The sequence below is a fragment of the Accipiter gentilis genome, chromosome 21 (assembly GCF_929443795.1).
Source record: "Accipiter gentilis chromosome 21, bAccGen1.1, whole genome shotgun sequence".
Classification (NCBI taxonomy): Eukaryota; Metazoa; Chordata; class Aves; order Accipitriformes; family Accipitridae; genus Astur; species Astur gentilis.
In genome coordinates, this window is record NC_064900.1 from 15,859,250 (window position 1) to 15,872,492 (window position 13,243).

Consider the following 13,243-nt stretch of genomic DNA (forward strand, 5'->3'; position numbering starts at 1 on the left):
GCTGTTTATGATTATGAAATATTTACAGCCATATATTTTTGAAATAATGTTTTGTATCATCCTAAATGATTATTAAATACATACTAAATCATTTTTGTACATAAAAAGAATTGATACCTCTCCTATATACAAATACAATGGCAATAATAAAAACTGAGATGGCAGTGACAAAACACATATTAATAAGCAAGCAGAATTCCTTCTGACTGACCCCATGCATTAGCAGAAAACATCCAGCCTCTCGGATCAGTATCGGGAACATTCAGTCACTGTTAGCTGTATTAAAGCCTTGCACAAAGAATGAGGAGACAGCAGCATAAAATTAAACAAATTGTTAATTTCATCACAATTCCAGAGTTTAAAATAAAACTCTTACTGAACCAAGAGGAGAAAAAATAATTTTCCTCATACAAGGTACCTACACTTCTCTCAAAGCAACAAGAACAAATTCCTTCTCATTAAAATTTTCTCTTCCCAAATGCTATTCTGAGTCAGAGAAGATTCTGAGTTAGGTTAAACTATTTACTTTCCATTCAGACCTGTCATTTCTCTTGCTTCTAAAATGAACATTAAATTACCTCCACAAAGGAATTAAAGCATGAGATAGCATGATTGAGTTGTAGTGTCTTAACAAGCTTCTTCAAAGGCTTAGAACCTGGCTACATCTTAAGGATGCACCAAAAGGCACAATGGCCCTGACACAAAGGCTATTCTTCCCCAGCTAAATTTAAAAGTTCTGTTCTAACACATGAAGAAATTACAGAAAAGCCGGCTTTTTTTCTTTTTTTTTTTTTTAATGTTGAGAAATTATGCTTTCTCCCTTTACCTTGTTCTTGCAAACTGTTGTGAGAGCTTGAATGAAATCTAAAATGGAAACAAGATCAGCCAGTGGCCTACATCTGCCAGGGAAAATTTCAACCCAAAAATAAATTATGAAGTTAGAGGTGCCGAAGATATGTTCTGCCAGGAAAACATAAGACTACTTATGGAGAGCTAGTGCTACCAGACCTTCTGTAATACCAGAAACATTACAGATACAGGAAGACAGAACGGGAATCTTAAACACAAAGTGTGGGTAGTCCTCTGATACAGTAGGTGTGAATAATGCCCTGCATACAGCAGAGTTAATGACAAGACAAAAGTATTCCCAAGTCTCTAAAAAAAAGGGTGGGTGTGGGTGTGTATTGTTTTGGGTTTTAAATTCCTGTAAACTGGTAAAGAAATTTTCTTTTAATATCCATTCAATTCCACCAAAAAGTATCTGTGCACCAATTAATCATTTCTTACCTGTGTTCCCATCCCCGCTTTCCATTGATGGTTTACTGGTTTCTGACGGATTGTTCATTCTTGAGTCTGCATTAAAACAGAAATAAAGATAAAGTAATACAGCAAAAAAAACCCCAAATCTATTCATACCTTCTTGTCTAAGGGAAGTACAGAACATCAGGAATTTGATATGTACTTTACCCTAATTCAGATTATAACACAAAAAGAATGATCAGAAGCAGAACACAATACTGAATCTTCCAGATAAATATTGTTTCAAACTTTTGTATGTCATTATTCCCATACATGAAAACATGATGTTAAGGGAATAAAAGACAGCATGCTGAAAGGCAAAAATAGGTAGGAGCTTAATTTTCAGTACAATCAAAGTTATAGAAGAAAAAAAAAAGGGGGGGTGGGGGTGGGGAACAATGACTACATCAAGATTCAAAAACTTTAAGTCTGACCACCATGGCCTATATTATTGTTGTGTTGGTGTCGTGTGTCGTCCGTCCCTCCGGCCCCCCCCTCCCCCCCCCCCCCCAAGAAAGGAAATTCAGTCATTATATTAAATAGATGCCATTTTTCTAATACTGCATTTTTATTTTACAGGAATGCCACTGATATTAAGTAATTTTATATTTCCTATATATTCATGCAAAACCATACAAATATAAAATAATTCCTCTTCCTTCTTCCTCTGGATGAATCTACTGAAAAGTCTGCTCTTGGTTTCAAAGCTTGTCAGCTGAATATACTGCAAAGCAGAGGGCCTCTCCAGATGGCAGACCGAGAATATAGTTTCCTTATATAGGAATCTATACAGATGTTCTGTGTACAGCATCAGCTCTCCAGCTTATTACCTCCTCATTCCTTGCTACCAACCTCAGCATGCAACATTATCACAAACCAAAATGACAAAAAGAATCTCAAGACAGACCAGTTCATAAAATGAAGCGCAAGCAAATCCTTAAGCGCGTTCTTCCATTCCTATAACCAGTTAAATGCAAGTTCAACGAGCTCAAAATAAACCCTTCACTCCAGGATATTCTCTTGCTAGGTGCTTAAAAGGTTACCCCTATCACATACTTTCATCAAAGCAGTGATTTCCAAAATATCAACCAGCTGAAGAAGAATACAGTAACACCATGAACCGCTACATCTTTCCCCCAGACATTTCCAAGAATGCCCAGACACTTCACCGCTTGGCAGTCTATGAGAGCTGGAAAAGAGAAGCTGGATTATTGCCGTGTTCTATCACCTGCTGCTGCCCAGAAAGACCAGTGCCACCCTCAGGCTATCAGAACCAGGGGCGGCAGCAGCAGAGGAACACAAGCAAACTCCAGGAGGAATGACGCACACGTGGACAGGGCCTGAATGAAAACAGGAGTCACGATGAAGCCTGGCTGGGAGTGCGGGGTGGGAAAAGGAGGGAACTAGTTAGAAATGCAGCATGTGTGAGAGAAAAGATAAGAGACATCAACCTTGGAAAAACTCCAATAAGCAGTTAGAAACACAATTTAGGATGTGTCAGTATTTTTAAAACAAATGTAATTTTCCATGTAAACAATTGCTGCCGTTGAACCCAGTAGGGCCTAGAAAACCCGGAGGACTGTAACAAACAGGAATCTTTCCCTGACAAGTTAACTCAACCTCTCCAGAGCCTCAACTCTTCTCAGAAAGTTCCTATGCCTATGCTTGTATCTTTCAAGTGTCAGCCACACTTGAGATATGAACTCAAAGAGTTCATAAGTAAAAGAGATATGAACTATCAATCTTACTCTTAAAGGCAGATGTGTTAAACTGCTTTTTGAAAGAGGGAGTGAATGAGGAGAAACTTTCCAGCTGAGCGCTGTTGGCCCACGCTTCAGCAGAAGGCTGCAAGTTTTGCCCCGTTTTTCACAACCTCTGCTTAGCAGATTCAAGCTATGAGTTCATAGTCTTGAAAGACAGAGCTCTGCTAAGGTTGCAGATACAGAACCTATTGCTTCCTGGCTCCTTATTTTGTCATTTTCCACATTTGGATAGTATGATCCACACTCTAGAAACAGAACATGGGGTTACACTGACTGCACAGAAATGTTTGTTGTTGATGTGACTCTCCTTGCTGATAGATCTGTGTGTAAAACAAATACAAAGTACGTTTCTGTCTAGAAGTTGCATGTACCTTAAATTGAGTTTATTGTTGTGGCAACAGCACATTTATTTAAAGTGGTTAAAGGCAACATTCATTTGATAAATGGCATTAGTTTGTTCCTTGACACACAGCTGGCTACTAAAATTAGTTTAGGTTCAGAGAACACTGAATGGGAGACTTCGCATTGGACACAAACACAAAGAGCCCTCATCCAACAGGAAAACAAGAAAAGAGGGCTTAGAAGTCCAATACATTTGAGTGAGCCTAGTTTCCACAACCATGGAGCTATTAGACATAGGATGTATTTTTTAAGCCCAGAGCACAAAGATAGCCTGAACTCATGATAGCACTGACCACAGAAGGGAAGAGCACAGGTTGAGAAGATTGTCTCTCAGTAACATGGGATCCATTCACTGAACCACTTCAGAAAACTCTTGCAAGAACACCACCACAGGGCCTCCTGTGCTCATTTGTTGCAGAAACTCAAGTATTAGTGCCACTGTGCAGGATACTAAGAGTAGAATAAACAAAGTAAACCTGGAGGGGGGACACAACTGTCCTGTGCACAAAACTCCAAGCCATGTAGTGACTGTTCATTCTGTATGAGGGGGCTTATACAACAAACCTTCCTGTACGACCAGCAAGTTTGCTCAGGACAAAGTTGTGACTGTACAGACCTCTTTTCATAAAGCAAGCAAAACATGTTTTTCTGTCAGGCTATGCTGCAAAATAAATCCTTTTTAAAAAGGCTTTCCGTGTTTCCTAGTACTAGACATACACATAAAGTTCACTCAACTACCAAAAGCGTGTCTAAATGAAGAATGTTTTATTGTAAAGATTCATCCCTAACAAAGACCTCAAACATTGCTATTGCAAAAAAGAGCAAGTTAGATGAAGAAACAACTTTCTGGTACTGCTCAGCTTCAAATGAAGGATAGCATCCATTATTTCACCAGCTGACTATTTCTTGTTCCATCTGTAGGCCTTCTGCATGTAAAGCATTAAGAACAATGCCGCTATTTCCATTGCAAATGGTATGACATACATCTGAAGCACAAAACTGCTACCAGCAAAACAGATACATATCCGCAGGATACTAAACCTATGGCTTCATTATACGTCAAATAAAAAGATTATTTGGTTTATACATGCTCATACGATTTCTGCTTTAAAGTCAAAAGAATAAACAAATTAAGTGGGCTAAAAAAAACAAACCATAATGCCCTCACCTTTTCTTTTTCCTTTAGATCTTACTCGGGTTTTAAATAAAGGCCCTGGGCTACAACTTCTGCCAACATTATCTAAAAACAAACTCCACAGAAAGAAGGATCGAAAGCAGCAGGTGCATGGTTGAAATCAAACTCTCAGGAGTGAATACAGCCAGTACTGCTACTCTGCTAGCAGGGCTGAGGGTGTCGCATGGCAGTGCCGTGCCAGGATTTCACGCACCCTCAGTAACATTTCAAAAGGTATTCAGAAGAAAAAATCACCGGACACTGGACCAACCTGGAGTATTAGGGACTGTATATAGCTAGTAAAACACAGAAAATCTTAGCATGGAATATATCATTAACTATTTCCTTTCACCTCTTAAAGTGAAACTGCCTAATACTCCATCAGCACCAGCAAAAATGATTCATTGATGCATATGGAAAAAACAAAGTTCAATGTGAGTGAATTCTTTAGAAATTCATTTTCTGAAAAAAACACTTCATATTCAGAAACAAATACTCAGGTGGCTGCTTTAAAATTTACCATCCAAAAATATATTCTCTTACTTTGACATGTAAGTTCTTACATGAACTTATATAATAGAATCAAAAGAATAGTAAAAAACAAAACCCCAAAAAGCAAAACTCTATACATCAAGCTTTGGGGAAAGAGCCTTGAAAAAAAATAAAACCTATTGTAAAATTGGGATGATCCATTATTATAAATAACTTTAAAAGACATGAAGAAGAAAACATGGCATGCCTGTTCTGCAGTCCTGATGGAATCTCAGTGCAGGAAATACATTATCCTGGTAACCTTAGGCACAGCTTGCAACGGTATCAATGGCAACCACTGTGCACTCCACCTTGTTTTCTATTACACATGAAGAACCTTGCTATTACATTAAAAATACACAGACGTAATATATATTCTGTTGGGGAATGGCTCAATACAGCTACTAAATTCTTTGAGACAGGGACTCTCTCTCATTCATTTTAATGCTTTAAAATTCATAACACACAGATATGCAAGTCAAGTCCAGTGTTTGTTAGAAGCCAAATGCTTCTCAGATTGAAATCCTAAAAGCAGAAGGTCTGTATTAATATCATCCAAGCCTAGCAGCAAAACTCTCCAGTGCAGAGGAAACAAATTCTCCTCGAACGAGGGAAAGAAGAAGGAAAAAACCAAACCATGTATTTCCCTGGTACAGATCTATCTACCAACCAGGCAGCTACTTACTGCCGATTCACTGGTGAGCTTCAGCCTTACAAATACCTTCTCTAGCCTCTGCATATGTGATTAAGCCTCTACGCATAGTCAACCTCACAGCCTCTATTTCCATATTAAACGCTCATAAGAAAGAGCTGAGGTGGTACGCACCTAGAACGTAGTCGCTGCAGTCCAGCATTGCTGTGGTATCCTCTACAGCTTCAGATAGTCCAAGGAAAGGGAGAATGACAATTTATATCAAATCTACACTACTGCTCTCAACCGAACACGAAAGGGAGTGGGGAGGTGGGGGAAGAAATACAACTTCAGTTACACCATAGCAATCTTCAACTGAACAGGGAAACTTCAGTTGCTCTGTGGAGTTTTAGTCTCTCCTACTAGCTGTGTCTGACATTGTCAAGGCGACTGAAGCGTGAAAAGTTCCCCTTTTTGTAATAAAATAGAAACAAAGATTGCAGCTGGCAGTTTCCATAATGAAGCTTAATCAGTATGCGCCTGATTAGGGCCTTATGCAAATCTCTTCTCGTTAGCACAGCAGCCAGCACTTTGAAGTCCATGAACAATTCATTTGCAGAGTACACTGAAAGCGCTCCCTGCATAATTTAAACCACGGTATAAATATTTATCAGCTCATTTGCATATTAATTGGCAGTGCATGAAGGGAAAAATTATCTCCCGAGTGCCAGCATAATAATTAGGGAACAAAATGAATTTTCTTCCAATAGCTTGGCTTCTCAGCCCCAACTCAAGCACAGTACCACAGGGGAGCAGGGAGGGGAAGAGACAGAGTTCTGTTCAAATGCCACTGAAATGACACGTACAAATTAGAAACAACTCTAGAGACTTAAGCACCTTTAATCTTATTCCTGCTGGCAACAATAACTTCGGTAATAAAGGGGATTTGGAAAAAGCTTTCTACACAATCCAAATAATCCCACGAAAACAATTAGCAAGGTAGAAGCTGAACACAGAGCTGTCAAACTGGTGCTTGCACATCTGCGTGGAGTTTTCCACATCTGAACATGAACTGTCACAAGAAGGTCCTGGGCAGGAAAGAGTACCACCAGGGCAAGGAAGCAGCACAATTCCCTTTAAATGGCTAAGGAGCTTGGTGATTCATTATCGGGTAATCCCTTTGCCACGGCCAACTTAACAGCAGTGGATATGTCAAGCACTGTGTAACAGTTGACACCCACTAACCTATCCGGAGTGAAATCAAAATAGATTCAGTCTTTTGCTTTCCAATGACTTCCAAGAAAAAAAAAAAAAATCTATTACTAATCCCTTCCACAAACATACACGATATAGCTAAACAAAACTTACTGTGGAGCTATGGTTTTTGAAAGAGGCACTTTACACCCAGGTCACATCTTTGAACCACTCAATGATAACCAGAACATACTTGCTGCTGTGACCACAAAGCATGCTGAAGGACTGGAGAACTGGGAAGAGGCTTTGGTCTGTGGAGGAATCAATCTTCTGTTCCAAAAGTGGTCCACAGAACTAAGTGTACCGACAAACTATGAGGCTAGATTAAACCATTTCAAATAGTATTGTTTACTACTCAAATACTAGTGTCCTAAACAGCAAGAATATTTATATAAAAATTCAAGTGTAATGTGGACATCACAACATTTAATATCCCATATTCCGATCAGGAAAAGATAATGTGATGATGCAGGTGACTACAGGGTTGAGCCATGCACTTCCACATGTTAATGCAAATTTAAAGAGTAAGTTGGGGGTTTTTCCTTTCTTTTTTCTTTAAAAAAAGCTAGCTGTACTTTTCTTCTCATTTCTGAAGTAAATTCAAGCACCGCCTCTCCAAACAAGAAGGACTGAGAAAAAAGGGGCTTCTCAATCATCCAGTAGTGACTGGAATTTATTTCCACGCTTGACCTCTTCTTCTGTTCAGGTTCATATCTCTACTTAACACAAGATGTTCCCTGCTATATATTTAACGAGTGATCTACACTTGAAAAAGACTGCAAGAGAAGGTGCTCCCAACTGCACGAAAACAACTGCATGTACTGAATAGGTTTTCCTAATGCCTTGTTTCCAACTTGGTTTTCTACTCATTCATGTGTCCCATTGAGAACTCTGAGGCGTATCTCCATGGTTCACAGACCTTCAGTAAACTTCACTCTTCCATACATGCTTTTGGAGTACACCGGGAAATAATCCGTTTGCTTCATCAGGAGAATCTGGACAAATGCGTATAACAAGCCAAGCACTTCACAAAGCAAGTGCCAGTTTAACTAGTGGCCGAGCTGAGGCAGGCAGTAGCATAGTAAGAGGACAGCAGTGTTATCTTTGGGACCCTTTACAAATGAGAGTCTCTATTGAGCTGGTTGAACACAGGTGCAGCATCAAAAGCGCACGACCGCAGGAAGTGACCGTTAAAAGCAGGCACGTGTGTAGTGATGGATGACTTGTATCAACCAACAGAACAAGCAAACAGCAAATAAAGGCCAGGGAAGGACATGCCTGAAGCAGTGTTAGCAAGTGTGCTGGTGGTACCACAGTCCTACTCATCGTCCGTACTATCAACACTGCACGGACAGCTAACAAGGACAAGACAGAAATTTTCTTCCTATTCCTGACTGTCCCAACCAAGCTGCCTTACAAACACCAACCCCCACACAAATGTTCATTTGAACTGTAACTTCCACTAACCTGGTAATTTAAATAAAACCTTAAGCATTGGCTTTTCAAACTAACAATTTGAGCGCGGTGTGTGTGTGCGTGTGCGGAATTCTTCCAGTGACCACTTCATTCTTTGACAATTGTAGTATCTTCCCTTTTATGTAAGTTCATAATTTTTGGTCAAAAAAAAAAGAAAACCCAACCCATTGTTTCACTTAGGCCACACTACTGCAACTATTTATCTGGTAGGCTTCCGAAGGAGACCTGAAGACACAAGTGGGAAAAGGTTTGGGGAGGAACAGTGCATACCACCCTGCTTCAAAACCAGTGGTGGAATATGCTAGTTAAACCTTCTGTTTAGGTTCTGCTGTATCATTGGCTGTTCCTTCTTCTCCCCTAGATTCTTACATTAAAAGTTACTTAACATCCTGAACCAAAGTCATACTTCTGGTACTCACATTTAAGCAAAATACCCCTCTAGGCTCTGCACACAAAGTTTCATTTTTCCTCCAAAGGCACCTCTAAGAAGAGAGAGCGGTGCACCTTGTGATCATCAGTGCAAAAAACTCTCTACATACCGTGCAACTACAGACATCTCAAAAATAATTTCTCTCCTCTTCACCCAATTCTACAATTCTTATATTGATGATTTTTCCCACAATTCTGTTCATAATTCTCCTTAAAACCAAAGGAACTAAGCCACTAACAAGGAGCCAGGTATGGCAAAGGCAGAGGTTCTTCAAACATTTCAGAGTCTGCAGACAAGTCTTCAGGAGACTCTTTCTACCCCATTCTGTTCTTTTCACTCTTTATGTATCTTCCATACCTTCCCATTTCAAATGAATGCTTTTGTTTTGCTGCTTGTCCCACCAACACGTCACTTTACTTATTCAGTTCTAATGATTATACTTGATACTTTAATACCTTACTTTTTGGAAAGAGAACTTCACTTTCCCCTGCAGGTTATGCAACTCTTGGTTAGACCTCCTTTTGCATCTTCTCTTTTACTTCTCCTCCTGGGTTTTTTTCTACTTATTATGCCCAAGTGACTAACTGTAAACTCCAAAAAATTATTCCCCAATGTCATCTATTGTAAATAAATGTTACAGGTAGTGAAAGTTGTTACAAACTAGGGGGAAAGGATGTTTAAACTCTTATCTTCAAATGGTTGGTCTCTTTTTTTTTTCTTTTTTTTTTTAAACAATAAAAATGAGACAGAATTAAAGGGCTAAAGGGCAAAGTTTGTATCAACATTATTCTATTCAACACCTTTATGGGGGGAAAGAATCTTCATTTTTATATAGATATGTTTCCATGTATTAGTAAAATGTCATTCACTACATGCCCTCAATGACAGCTGGAAATTTTTGCCACTAGCCAGCTCTGTGACAAGTGTGACCTTTGCAAACTTCGCAGACATGCTTTCTGATACAACACGGCAAGATTACCCAATAAGCCCACAACTCATTATTTCCCTTCTGAATGGTGTACTTGGAATGATACAAGGAAAGGAAATAAGGTATTAATAGTAACATACTGCCTTCATCAGTGTATCGGTGTCTAGCATATTTTATCTTGAAGAACCACTGAAGAAGACTGGTGACCAAAGCTTTGAAAGCAGTGCATGACTAAGCACAACGTCAATGAACACTGGCAATACTCAGAGTAAGGCTGCTTTCTATATGCCATACCAGCCAAGACCATAGTTACTGCTAGCCCTAAACTGACATTACACAGAACTACTACATTTTAACTCAAGACATTTCCAAGCCTCCACTCCACAAGCTAAATGAAACCTAATAAAAATTTCATCACACAGAACTCCAATGTGCTATAAAAAAAATTACAAAAATCACATACTTCAACAAACTGTTATTAAAGTTGGCACAATCCTCTTAGAGTAATTATGGACAGACAGACAGTATGTTGTTCACAGTTAGGGCTGCAAACTAATCTAAATTTTAGCCACCACCTCCGACTTTGGCTAACAAAATTGATTTTATCTGGAAATCACTAAGTCTGCTCTGAAAGCCAAAGAGCAGTTGTCTGGAAAAGTCAAATAAAATTGGCCTGTTTTAGAATTACAAAATTGGCCTGTTTTAGAATTACCGGTCATTATGCTATGAATTGGAATTTTAGTCTACATCTAATTTTACTTCTCTCTCACAAACTCAAATCATAACTATCCTTTCAAACTTACCACCGCACAAAATGTCTCAAATCTTTTTCATGTACCTTTTTTGAAGAAAATTAAGTATGCAGACAGCTAAGCAGGAATACTAATTCATCCTATCTGTGCAGGACAGCAGATACTCATAAACACACATTAATATAAAGGGATTTGTTTGTGGGTTTGGTTTTTTAAGTCTCACTTATTTTTGTCCACAGAAGGTAGAAACTATGATGGTTTAAGTAATTTTTTTATAGTAAGAAAACTGTGGTCATGACGAACTCACAGTACAGTACCACCATATGAGGAGGGGGAAAAGGCGGGGGGGAGGCAGGGGGCAGTGGCAGGAGGTGGGGGAAGACAGTAAAGAAAATAAATACCCTTATTAAAAAAATACAGCATTATAGCTTTCACAAGCAAACTGAGCCTTATTTGAAACTCATGGCTAATTCTATCATTCTGGCACATCACCCGAACAGTTTTGCCCTCCCCTTACTGCCTACAAGCCATAGCACGTAAGAAAGGATCCATACTATATTTACATAGAAGTTTTTCTTTCATTCTGTTCAGTGTTTTCTTTTCAAAAGCAAAGGATATAAATTCAGTGCAGTCAACCCATGTTGTTCAAAACCACAACTTTGATCCATGAAACCATCATAACATTTACTTAGAAATCATGGAATATTTTGAAGAGTAGCAAACGTTAGGTCTTCACATCTGATTTAAGCACTTGTGTTTCAGTCATACTATGTTTTCAAGGTTTTCATCGCTCTCATAACGGCTCAAGACCTTTTATTTATTTATATGCACCAAACACCACATCATAAGCACCAACTCCAGGAACTTAATTAAAAAAAAAACAACACGAAGTGTCACAAAAAAGCCAAATTTGAACACAAATTTTGAAAATAAATTTGTGTTATTTAACTAGCATGTTGCACCTGCCATAGAGCTGTTGCACAGTAGTACTTTTTAGTATTTGCAGGAGGGCACTCACCTCCTTTCAATTTAACTAGAAGTTAGCATAGAAAATGAGTAAATCATGCTTTAATTCCACCTCACTTGAGGTATGGTTCTATACCATTACATAGTCATTGCTCTAGTAAACTTGCATGTGAAAAGTATTATCCAAAGTTAAGCAGGATTTTTTTAAAAACACACAAACAAAAATTTTTAAAATGGTAATATTTTAAGGGAGACACCTGTTTGAGTTTTTATCCATATATATGTGGGTCTTGTCTTCCTCTAAAATTATTGGTTTGTCAAATCTGAAATACTTCACACTAACAAGTATTGAACACCTGGAGCAGATGTATATTGTTTTATTAGTAAACACCTCTTATGTTTTATTACTTTTACAAGATTTGCATGCCTTATATTGTGTTTCAGAAAAGTACTGCAGGACACAAAGTAGAGAAAGACTGAAATGAAGACTGATGTGAAGTTACATGAACAAAACACAAGGGAGGGCTGAAGAACACTATCAGTAAAACTTCAAAATTTATCAGAAAAAGAAAAAAAAGAGGCAATCTAAGGGCACAGGTCTATGTAACAGCACTACTGAAACAAACAAACAAAAATGCCACCACCCTGAAAGCTTGCAAGCTTTTATGGGATGCTGCAGCTTGGGGCAGCTGGAGAACCTGGAGTACTTGCCAGGCACCAGCCACCATGAGGAGTGGGGTGATCCCAAACTTCTCCCGACAGGGAATACCAGCCCATGCTCATGTATCCCCTGGACCTAAAGTGATTGTCTCTTACTAGTCGTGTGCTGGGATAAGATTTATGGGAACACATCTTCCACACATGCAGTGGCTACTGAAATTGTGCACACATTTGAATGGAAAAGGTAAACGCAGTTCATACTATCCAATGGTAGCAATGAAGATGGCACAAATATTGCTAGTTTCAAATTGTTATTGCAATATACATTAAAAATACCAAGTATCTGAGTAAAATAAATGTTCTCTAATATGTAAATCACAACACAATTGATCTGGCAACATATGAAGACTACTTACGCCAAGCTCAAATATTGAATGGCAGTATTTGTTTTAGCAGTTGTATGACCCATCACATTTTGGAAACGTCACCGTATGTGCATTCCAAAAGCACTAGATTTGCCTCCCCATGTCCACCCACATAACAGGGATAAGTCCTCAGAGCTTAAAAACTTTTTTAAACTCACCTGTAAATCAAAGCACAATGCCTTATGCAAACACACTGTTTCTCTGTTCTCCACTTTGCCAAAGTAGTAATTACTAGTCTAGCCTGATGAATAGGGGCTCTATAAAGAACAAACTAATCCAGTATATGACTTAACCATACAATTCAGTTCAATTCAAATCCCAGAGTCTTCATGCCACTTCTCATTAAATACACTACAGGTCACGCTCAAAACACATAACTCAAAGTCACAGGTTTAAGTTTACTATGATTTCTGCTGGAGCCAACTAGATACACAGAAGATCAACAGGAGAGATAGTATTTAACTCTAGTTAGCATTAGAGTGTTTGACAAACAAATTAATAGAAAAAAGCACATGCAAAACCTCTACAGTTCACGGTATGAACCAAAGTTGC

General features: G+C 38.6%; 1 protein-coding gene across 13 annotated transcripts in view; it reads right to left on the minus strand.

Moving 5' to 3' along the window:
• The window catches only part of POU2F1 (POU class 2 homeobox 1), a 146,262-nt gene that overhangs the window by 78,507 nt on the left and 54,512 nt on the right, over window positions 1–13,243 (minus strand). For all 13 annotated transcript variants that reach the window (XR_007508994.1, XR_007509000.1, XR_007508997.1 and 10 more), the window contains one exon: window positions 1,288–1,353. Coding sequence is in view for 2 of the 13 variants with exons in the window: in XM_049824331.1 (XP_049680288.1) it covers window positions 1,288–1,353 (66 nt within the window). In the remaining 11 variants the exon portion in view is untranslated. The remainder of the gene's footprint in view (window positions 1–1,287; window positions 1,354–13,243) is intronic.